At 35.0% G+C, this 22,159-nt stretch overlaps 1 protein-coding gene, 3 non-coding genes, 1 pseudogene and 1 gene segment (V, D, J or C); 3 read left to right on the forward strand and 3 right to left on the reverse strand.

Annotated features, from left to right (window-relative positions):
* Nucleotides 1-4,261: 4,261 nt before the first annotated feature.
* LOC141291423 (immunoglobulin kappa variable 1D-13-like) lies at nucleotides 4,262-4,744 on the reverse strand. The segment is given in 2 exon segments: nucleotides 4,262-4,563; nucleotides 4,723-4,744. Coding segments are annotated over 2 exon segments (324 nt in total).
* Nucleotides 4,745-5,018: 274 nt separating this feature from the next.
* On the forward strand, nucleotides 5,019-6,457 carry LOC141291430 (Ig lambda chain C region-like; annotated as a pseudogene).
* A 2,234-nt stretch (nucleotides 6,458-8,691) lies between these two features.
* Nucleotides 8,692-8,763, forward strand: trnal-aag (transfer RNA leucine (anticodon AAG)). The gene has a single exon. It is a non-coding gene; the product is annotated as a tRNA-Leu (tRNA).
* Nucleotides 8,764-9,394: 631 nt separating this feature from the next.
* On the reverse strand, nucleotides 9,395-9,466 carry trnap-ugg (transfer RNA proline (anticodon UGG)). The gene has a single exon. It is a non-coding gene; the product is annotated as a tRNA-Pro (tRNA).
* Nucleotides 9,467-10,153: 687 nt separating this feature from the next.
* Nucleotides 10,154-10,225, forward strand: trnap-agg (transfer RNA proline (anticodon AGG)). Its single transcript has one exon. It is a non-coding gene; the product is annotated as a tRNA-Pro (tRNA).
* Nucleotides 10,226-11,394: 1,169 nt separating this feature from the next.
* grb10a (growth factor receptor-bound protein 10a) overlaps nucleotides 11,395-22,159 on the reverse strand; it is a 70,690-nt gene continuing 59,925 nt past the window's right edge. The window contains exons 8-17 of the mRNA XM_073823383.1: nucleotides 20,827-20,901; nucleotides 20,438-20,575; nucleotides 19,969-20,079; nucleotides 19,684-19,782; nucleotides 18,021-18,098; nucleotides 17,465-17,581; nucleotides 17,320-17,386; nucleotides 17,115-17,202; nucleotides 16,937-17,030; nucleotides 11,395-15,408 (exon numbers count right to left, since the gene is read on the reverse strand). Coding sequence (XP_073679484.1) covers nucleotides 15,262-15,408; nucleotides 16,937-17,030; nucleotides 17,115-17,202; nucleotides 17,320-17,386; nucleotides 17,465-17,581; nucleotides 18,021-18,098; nucleotides 19,684-19,782; nucleotides 19,969-20,079; nucleotides 20,438-20,575; nucleotides 20,827-20,901 — 1,014 coding nt within the window. The 3' untranslated portion in view covers nucleotides 11,395-15,261. The remainder of the gene's footprint in view (nucleotides 15,409-16,936; nucleotides 17,031-17,114; nucleotides 17,203-17,319; nucleotides 17,387-17,464; nucleotides 17,582-18,020; nucleotides 18,099-19,683; nucleotides 19,783-19,968; nucleotides 20,080-20,437; nucleotides 20,576-20,826; nucleotides 20,902-22,159) is intronic.

A 22,159-nucleotide genomic window follows, 5' to 3' on the forward strand; every position in this document is an offset into this window, starting at 1 on the left:
AAAGTACACTTATATTTTAAAAATACAATATTTCAAAAATAGGTTCAAGTTTACTACATATCTTTCATACAAATATTTTTGGCGCATTTTAGTTCATATTCATGGTGTCTCAAAACAGCACAGATAAGTACACTTAGATGTTCTTAAAGGGATAGTTCACACAAAAATTAAATTCTGTCATTTATTCACTCTCATGTTGTTACAAATCTGTATAAATTTTTGTTCTGGTGAACACGAAGAAAGATATTTTGAGGAATGTTTGTAACCAAACCATTCGTGAGCCTCATTCACTTCCATAGTATTCTTTTTTCCTACTATGGAAGTCAATGGGGCTCATGGTCGCTTTGGTTACAAACATTCCTCAAAATATCTTTCTTCGTGTTCACCAGAACAAAGAAATATATACAGATTTGTAACAACATGAGACTGAGTAAATTACAGAATTTTTGTTTTTGGGTGAACTATCCCTTTAAAATTCTTATTATACTAAAAATTCTTCTTTAGTACTTTATTTTCACACACTAATTTTGTACTTAAAGCATTATGGAAATGTACTTTATTTTCACCTGGGCAGCCTTGGAAGAGTAAAGCAGCATACCTTGACGGCCAACCAAACCGCTGCACAGATTCCAGGAAAAAAGCAAGAGCAGTGCTTGACTTGTTATTATTTGCAGCATTCAGGTACAGGACCTAACAACAACAAAATAATGTTATCCTGTCTGAGAGCCTATCAGGAACACACAAGCTGACTGACCAATGCACGCATCATATTTACCTTTCTTGAGTAGCCATCCACATTGCCAAATATCACAATGTTGTACCTTACACAAGTAAAAAACACACTGTTAAACAATTTTAAAATTAAGTCATATGAAATTTGAAGATATTATTTTAACCATCCTAACCCACAGGAATATAAAATCATGCGTTTAAATTTTTTTTTTAAATATAACATTTTATGTTAATCATTGGCTTTAAAGGGAAGAAGGCACTTTCAATACAAACCAATATGAGCACATAACTAACTACTGGTACTACTAGTGCCATATCATGCAAACCTTATTAGTTTATGATTGGTGTCGATGTGGGCAAGTGACAGTGGACCCCGGACAGAATAAGTTCGTCTTACTGTGCTCCCCATGCGTGTCATTCGGGACAGAACTCCAGCAGAGTCTATTCTGTGCATGGACGTTTTAATTCTGTCCCACTGAACACGATAGCCGTCAGACTGTAACAGTCCTTTGACAAATCTGTATCCAGCATACGGGACTCTTGCTTTAACAGCAGCAACTTTGTTGTCCAGTTCTTCATCTGACATAGAGCTGTATGAAGTCTTTGTTGAAATGCCAAGTTCTCTCATTCTTCTGAAAATTGTGCTCTGACTAAGACCGAGTAGATTGGCCACACACTTAACAGGTAATGGTATTTCAAAAAGATATGTCAGAAAATCAGCGGACAGCTCACATTTTGGACGTCCCCTTTCCCCTTGCTCAAGTGTGAACAATATAGGTCGTTGTTCTTCCTCTATGCCAGCATGCACTAGTCTGCCTAATTGTTTCAGACCCTCTGTTATGGGGGGAGGTATATCAAAGATTCGGGATGCTGCATCAATTAAGATGTACTCTTGATTACAAACATACTCCAAATAATCAAGGTCAATAGAAGACTGTTCAAGGATCCACTGAAGTCTTGTCGTCAGACGTTCTAGTATGCTACGTAGGATTTCCTGAAAGACCAAGAAACACTGCTAAGTCTTTTTGAGCTACAATACACTAGCTTTGCTTTAAATGTGTAATTTAAATGCATTGTATTAAAATGTGACTAATAAGTTATAATTTCTGTAATGAATATGAAAACGGTTTCATTTAAATGATTGAAATGCATCAGTCCATAAACTAACTGGCTACTGCTGTTGCTTGTTTTCCCTCTGCTGGCTGTTGGTTATTTGCCTAGGTCGCTAGTTTTACACAAATGCCTATTAATGTCTTTTTAAAATGGCAGCTTTAGCCATTACAATTAAACACAAAACTCATTCACTATTCAGTCGCATACGCATCAACATGTGATATTTGAAATATTTTAAACTTACGTTTTCTCCTGATTCCATGGCTTCAGTAAAGCAGGTGAGCAGATGAGTCGCAATTCTTCTTCTATCTGTTGTTATTGGCAATTAACTCCAAGGTCGCAATTCTGAACTCTAGTGGCAGTTCTTAGTAAGGCAGTTTAATCGATCAGTGATCGTCTTGTCAAGCCTTAATCCATGACGTGTTTCCGGTTGGAAAAAATAATCGAGAGCGAGGAGAATTTTAAAACCGAGAGAGCGCAGATGATAATGCGAGCGAGCTGCCAATCTGAAAACGAGTTCGATCACACTGAGACATCGCTGCCACCTTCAAAACTGTGCTGGTTCACAATTAATACGCTCGTGATGACAGCTTTACTTGCCACACGGTTACGTTTCATCTGTTCAGTTTCTGTTTTTACGCTCTCGATTTCTGTTCCTGTGCTTGCTTATATTGTGTGTGCGCTCTCATAATAAAGACAGCTATCTGACGCCATAAAAGTCCCTTTAAGGCAAGTCATGTCACTTGGCGGCCATCTTTGAAACGCCTCTCGGGCATACAAGTGCAGCTCCTATCTGTTTGAATGGGGAAACATCAAATTCTCCAAAACTGTTCACCAAGCTTACGATTAAATTTCATATTTTAAATCTCCAAAGAAATCCAACAAGAACTGCCTCATAAATATGATTCCTTGTGCTCCAATAGCGTGAAAAAACGCTTATTTTTCCGGCTAGATGAGCCAGTGCGCATGCGCAGTACTGAGCGCACGTCTTAGAGCGCCGATTGTTTCTATAGCAACCGGGACTTCTAACGGCAGCTGCAGTGATGCGCTGACTTTTCTAATCAACGATTGGCTCTTTCACTAAGAAGGCGGGGCTTCGCGGCCATAATGAGCGTTGCATTTTTCCCCATTCAAAACTAAAGGAGTGACAAGTCTTGGGTATTCTATAGTCTTTGGTTGACCTCTCGAAAAACTGGCCAGTAGTGGTATTTTATGAAGCGTGTTATAGTTAATGTTTATCGTTAAAAATAAACAGTTATACTGTAATTACAGTTAGATACCGTGAGAAACACCGTAATAGCGACCATAACCAGATACTAGTTGTCATATTTTTACGTTTTTAGTCTTTCTGCAATCTTTCTCTCACTGTAGGAGGTTGAATGAGCTTCAGTAAAGACTGCATTCATGAAATACGATAAAAATGTATGCTGAATGCAATTTGTTGCCTTGTGTTTTTTAAACACTATTTTCATCTTTTCTATTATGTTAAATGCCATGTTTGCTTGCCTTTTATAATATTCAGTTATGTTGTTTATTTGAATATCATAAAATAACATGAGTAAATTACTTTTTTCTTATTTAACATTAAATCTTTAAATCGAAACATATAAAAAAGAGAGTGTTTGATCATGTCCAAATACGCATTCAAATGCATCTTACCTTAAATATCACACTAACTGTAATATAAATACTATATTAAAAAATGTTATCTTTTAAAAGGTCAGGATCATTATTGCACATATTATTTAGTACAAAAAAAAACTCCTCAAAATATTAACTAAATAGAACTGAACTATATATTACAATTATTTAATTGAATAAAAGTTACACTTAAGGTGTTTGGTCACATTTGACTGACAAAAAGTATGAGAACATATTAATTATGTCTCTTTATAACTCGCCAGAATACAATGCGATTGTGAACCGTATTCAGAGAAGTTATCAATACACAATCAATGCACATTATGTGTTAATAATTACTCGAAATTGCTGCAAAAATAGTAAAACTAATGTCTATCCTACTTAAACCCATTCAAACACATTGACAGCGCGGAGTTGTTTGGAACTATTGAGAGCTCCATGAACCACGTGACCGCGTGGCGGCGAGATCAAAGCGTGTCGCAACTCTCTTTCTCTATGGCTCTGGATTTAACTAGACTGCCCTTGGAAGCAAATGTAATTTGCTGCCGCTAGGGGCGCGTCTAGATTCTAGGCTAACAAATTACAGCACCTAGCTTGAAAAAAGGATAAATGTGAGAATATGTTTTGTTACAAACACAGACAGAATATATTTATTCAAATTTCATTCATAGTAAATTAACTAGTGAGTAAGACTAATTATGATATTGATATTGTGAGCATCTCAGCATTCATATTCTCATGGTGTCTGACTGAGAGGTTTTTGTATGATGCTGTTTCACTGTGTGAACTCATCAGCTCCATAAAACCCCATACAGTAATAAACTCCTGCATCCTCAGGCTGGACTCCTTGTATGTTCAGTGTAAAATCAGGTTCATTTTCACTTCCACTGAACCGATCTGGGACTCCAGATTCAAGTACACTAGCTCCATATATCAGGAGTTTAAGAGCTTCTCCGGGTTTCTGTAGATACCAACTCATGTCGCTTCCAACTCCACTGGTCCCAGTGCAGTTAATCGAGACAGAATCTCCTGCTTTAACAGACAGAGACTCGGGAGACTGAACCTCTCCGTAAGACGCTGAGAGAGAAATCAGAACAAATATTACAATACTTCAAAATACAAGCAGAGAGATATTTATATCTGCTCTAAAAGTGTTAAAAAGCACAAATTCAGAATTTTGAACAAAAAAATCCCCCAGGTTATTTTTTGTCATAATGTAAAAATATATCTTTGTACCTTGAGCAAGTGTCCCCAGCATTAGTATAAGAGAAATCATTGTTTCTTATGTGTGTGTGTCAGTGTCACACACTAATAATCATCTGTGGAGTTTTAAGTGCAGTGTTCAGTTAATATGCAAAACACACTCTTCGTGGAATTTACCTCTAAAACCACTAAAAATAAATATATAAATTTAGCAGAATTTTGCATTTTATTTTATTAACAATTTATTCTTATGTTTGATGTGACAATTAAAATAAAATGCATTATTAGTTTTAGTGTCAGTCTTAAGGGCAGTGTTATTGTGAGTGTTGATGTCAGTGTCAGTTTTAGTGCAGGTTTTTGTACAGCCGTTGATTGAGTTGGTATCACTGTGGTGGACTTTTGGTGGAGGAACTCACCTCTCAGTTGGAAGTAAGTAAATCTCTTTCTATTTCAAAAAATATTCATATAAAAAGGAAAAGCACATAACAAGAGATACAATAACAAACTAGGATAAAAATAGTAAATTATACAGTAATTGTTAGTATATTGATTTTTTTTATGTGTTTCACATTAGAAATATCTCTTATGTATCCTGTTTCATATTTCAGTTATATTTCTTAATAATTGGACACTAAACAATATAAAAATCTTAATATATTATTATATATAAAATTATAAATTTAAATGTCTAAAGATTGTCTACTGATTATCTTTTCTTTTGGATATTTTAATATAAAAACAAAATACAAAATAAAAGAATGTTATTACGAATCAGAATCTGAGATCTAGATATTTAAAACCAGTATGTACATTTCAGTCTGGCAAAGTTATACATCTTGTTTTTTAGCTAACTTAATGCATTAGCCAACTAACAATGAGCAATACATTTGATATGGCAATCATTATTCTTTATGAATGTTAGGTCATAAAATAACTGTTGACTGTTAGTTCATCTTACCTCAGGTCCATTAAATAATGTTTAATTTGTTAAAAAAAAACTTTTGTTTTATTTATGTTGAAATTAACATTAACTAAGATTAAATAATGATTTTGTATTATTTTGCAATGTTAGTTTGTGTTAACTAGCCTATAGTTTTCTAAGATTAAGGTTAACAAAAGAAACCTTACTGTAAAGTGTTATCTTATATTATAATAAATACTGATTATTTAAAATCTGAATATTATGAGTCAGTAAATGTGTTTTTATGGTCTGTTACACTCAGATCTGCTTGATTAACTCTGAATCTCTTAAAAGGAAGTGAAAGTCATTCAGAGAGACTGATAAAGATGTTTTTCAGAAAAACGAAACCTCACAGTTTCCATCTCTCTGTCTCTCTTTAGCTGCAGCTCGTCCTGCTCTCACAGTGCTGCCGCCCTCCAGAGACGAGCTGCAGCAGGGTAAGGCTACAGTGCTGTGTGTGGCCAGTAAGGGATTCCCCTCTGACTGGAAGCTGAGCTGGAAGGTGGACGGCAGCATCAGGAGCTCTGGTGTCAATCAGAGTCCCAGTCTGCTGCAGAAGGATGGACTGTACAGCTGGAGCAGCAGCCTGAGAGCGAGTGGAGCAGAGTAAAAACCGTCAGCTGTGACGCCACTCACCCGTCACACAGTGCAGAGACCAAGAGCCTCAGCACACAGCAGTGCAGTGATGACCAGTGAAACACACAAACACACACACACACACACACACACACACACACACACACACACACACACACACACACACACACATACAACACAAAAATACATAGATTAGGCATCCATAATCAGTTGTGCACTCACACACTTAATAAAGTCTTAATAAAGATCAAACATCACTGTATTCCAATTTGCTTTGTATGTTAATCTTGTTGAAGCCTGTTTAATGTATGACCAAATATGTTTTCTTTAATTTTTAGCCAAATAAAAGCTTTATGAATCACTGATTGGTTGAATTATTTTGTCATTAATTAATTGTATTTGTTCACTTGCCATAGTATTTCATTCATTTTATTTTGATGTTATTATTTTAAAAACAAAAATTATAAAAATGCCAGGGAAAACCTATTGTGATTGCTTCAAACAAAAACAAAACAACAAAAAAATGGGTTTATGGACTAATCATGGTGTTAGTTAAAGCATGTATTTTAAAAAGTTACTTTGGCTACAGTGAGCTTTCTGTCATCAGTGTCGGGTGGATTGTATTGGATTGCAATTCATGTGGAAAACTGATTGAGACATTCTGACATTTATTATTAACAGAATATGTAGAATGTGTTCAGGAGTGTGTGTGACAACAATGAACATCAATGGTTTAGCAGCATTAAAAGAGTGTATGTTTGTGTGTAAATTCAATGAGGTGAATAATGATCTTCAACATCAACATCTGCAGAAGCTAAAAGTGTCACCCAGAGAGGTTTTTGTATGATGCTTTTACACTGTGTTAACACCCAGTCTGGCTTTGCAGGAGCTAATGTCTTACTGTGTTGACTTTGGCAGTAATAAATTCCCGAATCTTCAGACTGGACTCCACTGATGGTCAGAGTAAAATCCATGTGGTTTCCACTTTCACTGCCACTGAATCTAGAAGAAACACCTGAAGCTCTGTCTGATGTGGCAGAGATCAGGAGTTTAGGAGCTTCTCCAGGAATCTGATGGTACCAGGACATGCAATACAGAGAGGTATTTTGTTTAACACAGTATACTGCTGGTTCATGATTACAGTGAATAGTGACAGTCTGATCTGGCTTCACTGTTTGATCTTCAGATTGAGTCAGAATCTGCCCCACAGAACCTGAAGAGAAACATAAAACACAAAAGAATAATATAAAACTGATGAGCACATTAAGTATTAAGGCATCTCTAAAACCAAGGACACTTTATTTCTTTTTGCTGCACTACAAGGAGTAAGCCTTTTTTTTGCATGTTTACCTTATACAATTTCAGTGAAAAACTTGACAAAGATCAAAACATTAAAGTTGTTAACAATTTTAACATTAATATATATATTTTTTTATTTTTAATTCATATACAGTATTTGCAGTTTTTGTAGTCAAAACTACATCTTGATCTCAGCCGTGTGAACCTGTGGATTACTTATTTCCTAGTTTTCTGTAAATCAGCTAATGATATTAATTTTTTATATACTTACTCCAGGTGCAGGTTGAAAGTGTCCAAAAAATGACAGCTATTAAAGTCATGTTTGCTCTTGGATTTGTTATTATGAAGAAGAGCTGTCAGTCATAAACACATAAAGTCACAGATCTATAAAGACCTCCAGAGCACTGAAGTGTGCAGTTCAATGCAAAGTGATTTCACAATGTAAATGTTCTTTCTGAAACCAGCAACCTCTCTTTCAGTAAAGGAACATTTCAGTTATAGGTTGTGAGCATCCTAATACTGACAGCTATTAAAGTCATGTTTGCTTTTGGATATGTTATGATGGAGAGGTGTCAGTCATAAAATAAAATCATAAAGTTACAGATCTATAAAGACCTCTAGAGCGCTGAAGCAATCAGCTCAATCCAAAGTGTCTTCACAATGTTAATGTTCTTCATAAGAACAACAGTCTCTCGTACTACCAAGGAATGTAGGCCTATTTCACTTGGTAATCTGACTAAGCCAGATATTGTATTCGATCTCAGTTATTGATCAATAAAAGTTATTGATCAATGTAACTGATTTTGATGTTGTCCTGCTGTAACACTGGGTTAAAAAGATTTAAGATTTTTGTGTCACATCTTACTTTCTCAGCATTTTTCTGTCACCGTCTTTTTATAAATTTCCCATCCATTTTCCCTCACAGCCTCTATCAAAATTAATCAAAATAAAAAAATATCCATTCTGAATAAAACACGCCCACTGAAAAACTCCACATCTGCTTGTTAACCACTAGATGTCGCCATTTAACGCTACATGGCTCCAAACATGTAATTTCAACAAAACAAGCATCCCACATCCACGTTGTCAATCGGTCTGTATCTCCTGTGTGAAACGTGGCACATCATATATTACTGTTAGCTCAAGTCTCGTTGGTCTAGGGGTATGATTCTCGCTTAAGGTGCGAGAGGTCCCGGGTTCAAATCCCGGACGAGCCCCACCCTTTTAGAATCCTGGAATTGACACAGTTACATTAACAGTTTACAGCTAAACCTAAGGTTTACTGAGTTGTACATGCTGTAGCATAGTCTGTTGTAAGTTCAGTGGTTTTCCAACAGTTACAAACTAGGTTCATAACTAACCTTAGGATAAAAGTTTCAATTCACAGGTCTATACAAAACTTTACAGACCAGAGACATTTCAATGTTACAGAGTCCATAGAGAAGAGGTACAAATTTGTTCATCAAAGAAATTTCTAAGTATCTCATTCAATTTGATTTTAATGAGACATTTCTGTTACAGAGTATACAGAGAAGAGTTACAAAATTGTTTTCATCAAAGAAATTTCTAAGTATCGTTTTATTTTATTTTATTTTGATGGCGTGATCACTCAGGAAATTAAATGTTTGAAAAATATTTTTTGTTCTGAATACAGTAGTGTCCGCACTCGAAAATCTAAGACGAGCAACGCCACTTCTTGGCCACTGGTCAGGCTTATAGAAAGATTTACATGTGGCTTTAAGAGTTACTGCAACAGTCAAGAAGAAACCTCGGTGTTTTTTTTTTTTGTTTTTTTATAAGAGATCTTATAACTGACTTTTTACTCTTAACTTTTGGCAAGGAAAAGTCGGGCTCGTCCGGGATTTGAACCCGGGACCTCTCGCACCCAAAGCGAGAATCATACCCCTAGACCAACGAGCCAGCTGTACTGTACTTTAAGATAAAGTCCTGTGAACAATGAACATGCGAAGTGAACTTTCTCCACTACTGACAACAAGAAGAATATTAAGTTGTACTGTAGCGTGTGGTCTATAACAAGACTAATAATCAAGCAGTCAGCAAGCTTGTTCCTATTTCAGCACAAGACAGCAAACAGTTTAAACTTATTAAGGTATTATTTCTCATAAAGTTTAACTCACCTTTACAGGTATTCTATCGGTATTTCCCCTGAGCCAAGTTTTATCAAGAGTTTCATTAATTTATTTTCAAATCACACCTGGTATGCATGTACCACGTTGGTGTTCACGTTAACAACTCGGTTATGCTATGAAAATAACATTTTTATTCAGCAATTGTTTAGCCTATGTCTGAAGTCCTTTGTAAATAGACACGGATAATTTTTTTCCAAGTATGTTCATTAGTCATATTTTGATGTCATTTAGTTTTCTGTTTAATTATTTCCACCCTTCCAATCACTGCTAAAGTCGCGAAGTAATTGTTACTTTGCTGGTATTATTGTCATTTGTTCTAAAGGGCACCTCTGTAGCTTCAGGTTTCTGCCACCAGGTGGCGCCATTAATCAGCAAACGCCAACAAAATAAGCATTCCAAACTCACTTTATCGAAGGTCCTATGCAACGTGGCACGCCATCCTACCCCAAATCTTAAAGGCTCGTTGGTCTAGGGGTATGATTCTCGCTTAGGGTGCGAGAGGTCCCGGGTTCAAATCCCGGACGAGCCCGCTTTTGGTTCATTTTTGGAAATTACATGATCATATATTAACCACATAAAGAGATATATTACAATAATTCATACAGTACACTACTATGAAAGTCAGCATTGGGATGTAATGCTGATGTATAAAATAATGGTTGCCTTTAAAGCATTACCATATATCTATCTATAGCCTATTACCAGTAAAAAGCTTCTGAACAGTAAGATTTTTTTTAAGTAGCCTAGTCTCTTCTGCTTACCAAGCTTGTATTTATTTGATTCAAAGTACCAAAGTAACAAAACAGTACAATTTTAAAATATTTTTTTTTTACCATTTAAAATTGTTTCTATTTGAATATATTTTAAAATGTAAGTTTGTGATTTCAAAGCGAAATTTTAGCATCATTATTCCAGTCACCTGATCCTTCAGAAATCATTCTAATAATCTGATTTGCTGCTTAAAAGCATTTATTAATATTATTAAGATGTTGAAAACAGCTGTGTATAATTTTTCAAGGTTTCTTTGATTAATAGAAAGTTCAGAAGAACATCATTTATCTAAAAGAGAAATCTTCTGTAACATTGTAAATGTCTTTAGTCACCACGTATGATCAATTTAATTCATGCTTGCTAAATAAAAGTAGCCTATTAATTTCTATAATTATTTTGAAAAAAAAAAATTAAAATTAAAATACTAACTCCAAGCTTTTGAGTGGTATATGTATAATGTTACAAAAAACTTTTCATTTCAGATAAATGCTGATCTTTGGATCTTTCTATTCATCAAAGAATCCTGAACAAAAATGTACTCAACTATTTTAAATATTGATAATAATAACTGTTTTTTGAACAGCAAATCAGCATATTCGAATAAATTCTGAAGGTTGGAGTAACAATGCTGAAAATTCAGCTTTAATCACAGAAATAAATTACATTTTAAAATATACTTAAATAGAAAACCATTATAGTAAATAGTAAAAATGTTACTGTTTTCGCTGTGCTTTGGATCAATTAAATGCAGGCTTGGTGAGCAGAAGAGACTTATTTCAAAAACATTAAAAATCTTACAATTCAAAAACTTTTGACTAGTGTATCTGTCTATCTATGGTCTGGACAATCTTGTTTCATAGGCCTATAGTAATAAGCATCCTCAACATCAAACCAATAGTGAAATAAATACAACAGAACACATTTTTTTAATTTAATACTGTAATATATACTCTTTATAAAAAGACATTTGTGACATAAAAATGAAAACACGATATAAGCTAAAAAATATTTCACACTGGTACAAGTCGAGAAGGAATATGCATAACTCGCACTTTATGCACAACATCTTCATTCTGTTTTGGAGCGCACCACATTTATATAGTAATAGATGGTGTTTTAATACAGTGTTAGATCTACTACCTCTCCTTAGGCTTCACATACTTAGAAGAGCGTGACTGTTTCCATGTTTCTAATAGACAAAGCTACATATATGAGCCAAACACACATGTGAAATGACCTCCATCACCTGTGTTTAAAAAAAAAAAAAAAAAATTAAAAATTCCAAAACGGCATTATAAAGCCTGGGGAAGTTAAATTTCAAATGCATGTTTGGCATTTCATCATTGTGAGCCACAAACAGCACAAGTCTGATGATTAAAAAAAAAAGCGTTATCCAAACACTTTGAGCTTGAGCTGGACGGAACGAATCAGCGTTCACACTTGCATTCCAGTTAGAACATACTTCGTTTTCAGGCTGAAATTGTGACTAAATCTAACGTGATGAAAAGCCAACCGCAATCCCTGACACTGAATGCGTAAAGCTTGTACTTTTCGTAACAATTTACAAAGTCGATTTACGTATGAAGCGGAAGCGTTAACGTAAAATAAGGCAGATCAGAGTCGTAGCTAACATCTGAGGTGAAACGCGTTCTTAAAGCGTTTCACATAAGTTAAACAGCGTGAATCGTATGTGAAAATAAAAAGGTGCTTGTGTGGTATCATAAAGTGTCCGACAATCGCAGTGTGCAGCGTACACACTCTCGTCCTAGGCGCGTGTGGTTCTAGCTCAGCAGTATAACAGTCAGCTGTCAGAGTTAGCATATAAAACCATAGCTTAGTCTTGCTGGGCCAGTGTTGGAAGGGTAACAAGGCGGGCGTCAGGGACAGACAGGAGACTGCTGAAGTAGCGCCGCAGGTAACCGTACGCCGGCTTCTTTGCCGCTAACCTCCTTTTGCAAAGCTGGCACGGGAGATAATCTCCTCACCGCATTATGTCACGCAGCCCCGGAGGATTACAGACACGCCCGTGAGACGTGACTTCGCAAAGTCCTCGCAGGCGCTCAGTCCGGGCCTGGCCTGTCACTTTTAGGGGTTTAACATGGCTCAAAAACAGCACAGTGATTTAAAAAGGCAGTTGTTAAGCTTCGGGCTATACTAATAGCTAGGTTCGCAAAGTAACCCGACCTGGAGTCAGTGTAGGAAACCAGTAACAACCCAATTGTGCTCAGGGTGGGATACCATGCCAAAGAGGCCTGGGTCAAGTTTCAGTGGCCCTTTAAGGCCCGAGTCAAGTTTTTGATGGCTCCAAATACAGTTGAGGTCAGACGTTTACATACCCTTTTCAGAATCGGCAAAATGTTAATTATTTTAACATTCTGAAAATGCATGTTGTTTATTTAGTACTGATCTGAAGATATTTCACATAAAATATGTTTACATTTAGTCCACAAGAGAAAATAGTTGAGTTTATAAAAACGACCGTGTTCAAAAGTTTACATCCTTCTTAATACTGTGTTGTTACCTGAATGATCCACACAGCTGTGTTTTTTTGATTAGTGATAGTTGTTCATGAGTCCCTTGTTTTTCCTGAACAGTTAAACTACCTGCTGTTCTTTAGAAAAATCCTTAAGGTCACAGAAATTCTTTGGCTTTCCAGCATTTTTGTGTATTTGAACCCTTTCCAACAATGACTGTGTGATTTTGAGATCCATCTTTTCACACTGAGGGACTCATATGCAACTATTACAGAAGGTTCCAATGCCCACTGATGCTTCATAAGGGGAAAAAAAAAACATGCATTAAGAGCCAGGGTCTTCTTTTTCCATTTAGTACTACCCTTCAGAGGCTACAGAAGATAGTTACATGTTTCCCAGAAGACAAAAGTTAAATTTACCCTGATCTTCAAATTCAAAATGTTTAATCAGTTCTTTTATCACTTAATGGATGGTGTTTCCCGCCTGGAGCATCAGTGAGTCATATGACTCATATGAGTCCCTCAGTTGTCCTCAGTATGAAAAGATGGATCTCAAAATGACAGTCATTGTTGGAAAGGGTTCAAATACACAAAAATGCTGGAAAAGCAAAGAATTTGTGGGACCTGAAAGAATTTTTCTGAAGAACAGCAGGCAGTTTAGCTGTTCAGGGTGAACAAGGGACTCATGAACAACTATCATTAAACACAAAAAACACAGCAGTGGATCATTTAGGTAACAACACAGTATTAAGAATCAAGGGGATGTAAACTTTTGAACCGGGTCATTTTTATAAATTGAACTATTATTTTCTCTTGTAGACTATATGTAAACCTCTTTTATGTGAAATATATTATTCAGGTCAGTACTTGATAAACAATAACATGCATTTTGTGGTTTCTGAAAGGGGGATGTAAACGTTTGACCTCAACTGTATAAACTACGCACAATCAATACGGCATTTCAACGGCAGGAGCAAAACTCTTGCATACTGACAGGAAAAACTGCAAATTCAGTGGGCTCAAACAGGCCATTGTCTTCGTAAACCGAAAAAGTGATTAAAATGATATGGATAATTCTTAAAAGATTGTGGATACTTATTAACCTTTGCACCCTAAACTCTATACGTTCTGAGTTAAATCAAATTTAAAGGGACAATTTACTCAAAAATAACAATTCTAACCTGTATTACATTTTTCAAAACATTTTGTGTCCCACTGAAAAATGAAGTCAAACATGTTTGAAATGACATCAGAATGATGAATTTGGGCGAATTGTCCCTTTAAACTACATGTAATTTATGACAGAAATCAAATATGCATATATTGAATATGCCGACTGAAATCCACTTACAAAGCAAGTTCACTGAAAAAAATGGTTGCATTATAAGCAGGCGACTATGGAAACCCTTTCTGTTTTTCAAAGTACATTTTCTGTTGTAATCAACAGCATGCAACGGATAATGTTGATGCAGCTTAAGTTATATTTAACCCAGAACATTCCTTTAAGGCAAAGCTTGATTAGAACTCCAAACTTAACTAATTCTTATGCTGGTAAAGCATAGCAATCAAGTATAATTTATTGAAGTGCAAGTCTGCTACCCCTTGCAGCTAGTCCCTCCTCGCTGACATGGAGAAAGCCATGTATGAAAGACCGGGTTATATTATTTGGCTGAGGATGCCACCTCACATGGTCATTACTGTCTTCGCCACGGCACTAATCCCATCATTACAAAGGGAATCCCCAGGAAGAGTTTAGAGAAGGACAAAAAAATGAAAGGGTGAACTGTAGGAGGAAGGCAAATGGGTAACAGTTGTTGCGGTAAGCTCAGGATGAAGCGGATCACCTGCTTTCAGCTTGAGAGTGCAAAATGTTCAGGTAGGAAATAACATAATACATATCAATCGTCATCAAGTAACTTCTTGCAATGCAAGTCCCCGCAGACACACCACACGAAACGACCGTCCCGATCCGATCAGCTTATAGGGGATGTGTGTCTAGTGTCATGTCCTGAATGATGAAAATGTCTTGATTTCAGTAAAAGTTTATGAATATCACCACAGAGACTGTTAAAAAAAAAAAAAAAGCAGGCACCCTTGTCAAAACCAAAGGACAGGGTGTCTGGGAAGTTGATTTTGTCCCGTAAATATTCCCAAACGTTTCCATGCTAATCCCAGAGCAGTGAGAAAAACTTTTTTCATGCCCGTGGGTTGCGTCAGCTTATTGTGAAAATGACTGGAAATTATTATTTAAAAAAAAAAAAAAGCATCCAGTTTCTCAGTTACTTTTGTGTGTATGTTGTTTCGTAAGGATCAGGAAGGGGTCATAAGGCCACCATGGTGCAGGGGTGTTTGAGTTTGCAGGGCAGGACGCCCCTGTTGAGCTGGTAGAACTCTACCAGATGGATCAGGTCTGTGAACTTGGTAGAGCCGTCATCAAGGCTAAAAAACACCTGGCCGTCCTCCTCAAACTGCCAGAGAGAGAAAGAGGTAGCAAATAAGTCAGATTTTTAAATTAGTGAATTTTTAAAATCACTAAACTCTCCTGTCAAGATAACAAGAGCCTACAGAGACACAATCTTACAAAAAAGAGGAAATCAATAACTTTTGTAACTTTAAGGATTCATCTATATTTAATTTAGAATTTAGTGTTTGGTAACTTTATTCAATTTCTGTATATTTCCTACTTGCTGAAGGGCACAGCTAACGAAATACGACATTTATTATAATGGGTTTGTGTGTAGATTGTTTTAAAGTTCACTTAAATTCTAAGGTATTTTTTAAAGTCTAATAAATGTTAAATTTAGTAGCTCTCAATTATACTGTAATGCTGAATAGCTGTATTCAATGGTTGCATATTAGGGGGAAAAACTATTCATAGAGACATCAGTATTATATATTAAATATAGTATTAAAAAAATTAAACCATTAAACAAAAAGACACTATCTTTATGTTGTTTCTACATTAATTTGAATATTGGATGTGTAATTATTGCAATAAAAAAAAAGTATAGTAATATTTATATATTTATAATAAATAGTATGAATAATATGAATTTATGAATATATGTATATATGTATATATGTATATATGTATATATATATATATATATATATATATATATATATATATATATATATATATATGTGTGTGTGTGTGTGTGTGTGTGTGTGTGTGTGTATAAATAGTGAATACATACAGCATTTTGTATAAATAACACAAAATTATAAATGTATTACACTAAATTAAACAAAAACAAATGTAGTTACTAATTAAGCACAAATAATTATTTCCTTAATAAACTACGCCTTATTTTGGGCTACAAACATTTATTTAATACACTGCAAAAAACACATGCACAAAATATAATAATATACCTGGATAAATTTGCTTTCACGAAAATTACAAAAATAATATTTTAATTAATTTTAAAATAAAAAGGTTTTAACATTCAATCACTGACAGCTGTCAATTTTAATTATAAGGTAACAAAAATAGCAGTTTGCCCCGCTCTTCGTATTTGTATGTAGTGTTTTTGTCAGATATTTTCAATTTAGTCTTAGTCTTAGTCTCGTGTTAAATGTCTTTGTTAGTTACACTTTCATTTATATCGCTAAACTCCAACTTGTTTGTCTGTGTTTTCAGATCATCGTTGGCGGTGCTTCCGCAATCAAGAGCAAGCTTGTGCGCATAAAATGTAGCAGAAAATGAATCCTTGTAACAGAGAAACTCTGATTCGAGGACTTGAATTCTTGATATCTGGCAACCGCACACATGAAAGCAGTCTGCAAAAATTTATTTTTTCAAAACATTTTAGTCTCGTCTTTTTTCTTCAATGAAATTGCATGTTGATATAGTCATAGTTATCATTTATTGGCCTTATTGTTGTCTATTCTTCGCCTCATTTTAGTCATGGGGAAAAAAGCTCTTTTTTTTCATCTTAGTTTTTGTTAATGAAATGAACACTACTATAAATATTGTGTTTACTAGGGACTCACAGGTAAAATCTGGAAGTGTTTAATCTTCTGATGATGGCACAGCGTGAGAACGAATGCTTTTGGGTTACTCTGGCTGTCTCTTAATAGGAATAACCTGTAAAACAAAACACTGATTAATTTGACTGCCCTCTTATAAAACAGCAATTAATATTGCCTATAAATGTGGAAAATGTCATACCCATCAACTTGGCCCTGCTGCATAATCATCCTGTGGGACTCCTCTCTCATAATGCGGCCGTGGAACCATAACTGCGTCCTGTGAATCACTGAAACACAAAGTCCACAATTACTGGCATGAAATATTGATATTTCTTTTGAAGTACCACTTAAATCAACTAGTGCTGAAAATACTAAACATTTAGTAAATGCTGCAGCACACACACCTGAGCTTAACGGCGAGGGATGTAGAGGACTGGGGCTTCCCAAAACATTCATTCTCTGACTCCGTTTCTGTACAGAGATTTTTAAAATTATTATAAATACATAAAGACCTTAAAAACTTGAGTATACATGTATCGAACTACTCACTCTCCAAGTGTGTCCCTCTTCCATGGCAGCGCTCTGAGCCTCCACAGGGTTGTCAATCACACGACCCGTCCTTCCTGAGAAATCCATGGCCACCAGAGAATTCTCTGACACACTTCGCTATAGTAAAAACAAAATTACACTTGATCAGTTGTTTACTGCTTAACAAGTGTTCATTTACACGGGAAAATAGGCATAATAAAGACACAAATCCTACAACCTGCTATGATCAGCATTAAACCTCTCTAATTAAACCACTAAAGCCTTATTAAATACCTTCTAAATGAATCCCTACAGCAACCACTGTGTTCATATGTTTCCCTTGCATGAAAGTTCCCAATGCAAATCGGTGTAAAGGAATCTATAGCTGCACGCTTCATTAGCACGCTGTTCATACCGTTATGAGCAGATTAAGTGAACTCTCAGCAAGAGTGTTCCTGAAGAGCACACGGGGTGCATATAATACTAGGTGAACTCACGGAAGCCTGAAAACAGCACATTTAACCCATCAAGTGCACTACAGAGTCAGCACAGAGTAACATATATTAATGTTTCTTACCACAGGTGTGGTGAAGTTTGATATGGCGGTCTTTCTCTGGTGTGGACTCTTGTAGTTCTGATATAGGAGAATTCCAAACTAGGAAGAAAAGAGTGTGTTTGAGTTAACAAGAATGGACAAGAGGGTGTGTGTGGGGAGATGACCCTGGACCACAAAACCAGTCATAAGTGTCGAAACTGAGATTTATACATCACATGAAAGCTGAATAAATAAGCAATCTAGGACAGTATTTGGTCGAGATACAACAATTTCAATATCTGGAATCTGAGGGTGCAAAAAAAATCTAAATATTGAGAAAATCATCTTTGAAGTTGTGCAAATAAAGTTCTTAGCAATGCATATTACGGTAGGAAATGTATGAAATATATTCATGCAACATGATCTTTACTTAATATCCTAATGATTTTTGGAATAAAAGAAAAATCAATAATTTTGACCCATACAATGTATTTTTGGTTACTGCTACAAACATACCAGTGCTACTTAAGACTGGTTTTGTGGTCCTGAGTCACATATCTGACAGACAGCTTGTTTACCACAAATCTGTAGTAACTAAATACAAAACAATAGAAAAAAGAAATAAATTATATATATATATATATATATATATATATATATATACACACACACACACACACATATATATATATATATATATATATATATATATATATATAGTGCGGAAAAAAGCTTGTGAGGAATAATACATTTAGCCATGATGCATTAAATTAATTAATTAATTAATTAATTAGAGAATCCTGACAAAACTCAAAGTACATAAATTATATACTTTAATAAGATTCCTAGCAAACAACAACAACAAATTATATATGGATTCTGAAATAAAATCGTGAGGAATAATACATTTATTAAGCCAGGATACATAAAATTGTCCAAAACTGACAGTAAATACATTTATAATGTTACCAAAAAAAAAAAAAAAAAAAATCTGTTTCAAATAAATGAACTTCGTTATTAATTAGAGAATCCTGGGAAAACATTATGTTAATTTCCATAAAAATATTAAACAGCATAATAATAATAATAATAATACATTTATACACTTTTATAATAAGATTCCTAGCAAACAACAACAACAACAACAACAAAAAAATACATTTATTTAGCCATCTTGATTTCCATTAAAATATTAAGCAGCATAATAATAATAATAATAATAATAATAATAATAATAATAATAATAATGTTTTATAATTTTATAATAAGATTCCTAACAAACAATAACAACAAAAAATTAAACTTTTTTTTTTTTTTTATCTAGTGCATGCTGACATAAATTTGTGAGGAATAATACATTTATTCAGCTAGGATGCACTACATTGTCCAAAACTGACAGTAAAGACATTTATATTGTTACAAAAACTCTATTTCAAATAAACAAATTAACTTTTTTTAATCAGAGAATTCTGAAAAAAAATGTATCTTGATTTCCATAGAAATATTAAGCAACTATTTTAAATAAGAATAATAATGAAAAATGAGCACCAAATTTGCATATCATGATTTCTGACAGATTGTATGACACTGTAGACTGAAGTAATGACTGCTGAAAATTGTTACCATCACAGGAAAAAATACATTTTAAAACAATTGTAATAATATGTATATAATATGTCATCATTTTTCTGTTTTTACTGTATACCTTAAGCAGTCTGAAAGCAGTCATCCAGCACGTTCGGCTCTGCTCGTCCTCGGCACACAGCATCTTCAGCTCTTTCAGTTCTGTCCTGCCCTTACTGGGCTGTCAATCAAGCAAGATATCTACTGTCAAATCAAGGCACTCAAGTTAATAAGGACTAGCATGCACTGTACCAGGTGAGGCATGGGTAGATGTTTAAAGGGGAAAATCATTGATTTTGAAATCGTGCCAGCCATGCCTTCTCAATGTCAAAGATTCTGTTCATTTACTGACCATCATCCTGCTCACCTTAATGCAGAATTGGTAGTCCGTGGGCGCGTTGTGCATCTTTCTGCCCGTCGTCACAGTGAAAATATTGCTCTCATCCAAGTCTGACAGTAACTGCAAGTGCCTTGGCTCCTAAACAATTAAAACCCAATTAAAAATTCATCACAATACAACTCCCAAAGACAGACCGACAGACCAAAATTACAATTAAGCTCCTTATAACATTGCAATAACACATTTTAAAATATTTATTTGAAATTTTACAAATAAATTAAAATATCCCAGGTAAAACCCTTTTAGAAACACATTTTAATAATCTTATAAAACAATTGACGAGAATGTGTTTAGCATCTTCAAATCAAAACTAAACCAGAAAACTTTATTTCCAGGTTTAAGTTAGATTATGAATTTCAGTAAAACACTGCTGTGCTCACACATACATGTGACATTTAAAGACTTGAATTAATATTATATTAAAAGAGATGCTTGCCTTAGACATTCCTTTAGTAGAGTAGTACAATCCAGAACGGCGCAAGAACATGTAGAGCTTCTTCCAGGACTTGCGGCCCGTCTCTTTCATATAAAGGAAGCCCTGGATCTCTGGACAGCTGCTGGAATTCAAGAAATTCTGTGCAGGAGGGAGGGAAAAAAGCAGAGGACCATCTGGAAAACGAGTTCTTCAAACCTGGATGCCTTTCCTGCTTCAATAGCGCAGCCTCTTTGCTATCGCAAGACATGAGGATGCATTTCAAAAGCTGTTTGAATCCACTAAAATGCTCATTCAGCTCCTAACAGTCATGCAAGTGTGACGCACAGGTTCATAATGTGGGCTAATCCAGATTTTGCTGTGTCAAAGAGCCATTTGCGTGTCTTCCTCACCTGTAAGAGCTGTGACTGTGGGATAGAGCCATTCGTTTCCTGACACCACGCTACCATCTGCTCCGGAAAGAAGTTCTGTGAGAGGAAGATAAAGGACGAGAGGTAAAAAAAGACCGTCTGCACTGAACATATGCCAGTAGTTCGCAAGAAACGTAATGGAACAACTAGTACGTGTATGAACTAGGATTGATCAGGGGCGTTTCCTCTGAGGAGGCAAGGGAGGCATGGCCTCCTCAAAAAATTGGTTGAGAAAAATATTCATAGTACAAAAATAAAACAATGCAAATATTACAGAATATGCCATTAAAAAGTATAAATCACTGGTTTTTCTTAAGAAACATTGTCCAAAAGCAATGTTGACAACCGCTTCCACTGAACCCATTGAGTTTTAACAGGCACCCTATCGGAATAGGTGAGTTTGGTGGGGGGTAATTGAGAAAGAATGGGGTAAAGTCACGTGAGAATCTCGATATGATTGGATATTAACAATATCAAAATCTCACAATACGATTATAATAACGATATGAAGTCCACATTACAATATTAATTGCGATATTAAAAAAAAGAAAAATAATAGAAAATTGTGCGCATTTTAAAGTTAAGTTATTCTTATCTAATGCACTTTCTGAGAGTTCAAAATTAATAGATCCTACCCATGTTCTTAACTAAGAAAACTTAAGTCAGAAGAAAAAGTGACCTCTACTTGCATAACTTTAAAGGGGATTTAACCCTTTTTCTATTTGTGATATGTCTCAGTCTAAATTGCTTTTACACTGGTGTTTTAGGAAGCCAAACAAATTAGAATTTAATAATAATAATAATAATAATAATAATAATAATAATAATAAAAACAACAATGACAGTAATCGCCATATATTGTAAAAAAATTTTTAAATAAATAAATAAAGCTGTAATAAATGCTGTAATCATCTGCAGCAACTGGTGGCCATTGCATTCCCAAACTAAGAAAACTTAAGTCAGAAAAAAAAAAGTCAACTGACTTGTACCTGAACTTTAAAGGGGACTCAACCCTCTCTTTATTTATGATATACTGTCTCAGTCTAAATTGCATTCACACTGGTGTTTTAGGAAGCCAAACAAATTACAAGAGATGTTTTGAATTTGGACTGCAGTAACGTTACCCACTTAAACCGCTAGCTGTCAGCAATTCATACTGCACTTTTAAGCTTTTATTTTGACAGAAACAGCAGTAGAGCTTTTATTTTGACATAAAACTCAAGCTTCAGTGAAAACAGGCTTACAAAAACGCGTCTCGCCAAACAAAAACAGTGGTAGATCATCCAGGTAACCACACACAGCATTAAGATCCAAG

This window comes from Garra rufa, chromosome 18, assembly GCF_049309525.1.
Source record: "Garra rufa chromosome 18, GarRuf1.0, whole genome shotgun sequence".
Lineage (NCBI taxonomy): Eukaryota > Metazoa > Chordata > Actinopteri > Cypriniformes > Cyprinidae > Garra > Garra rufa.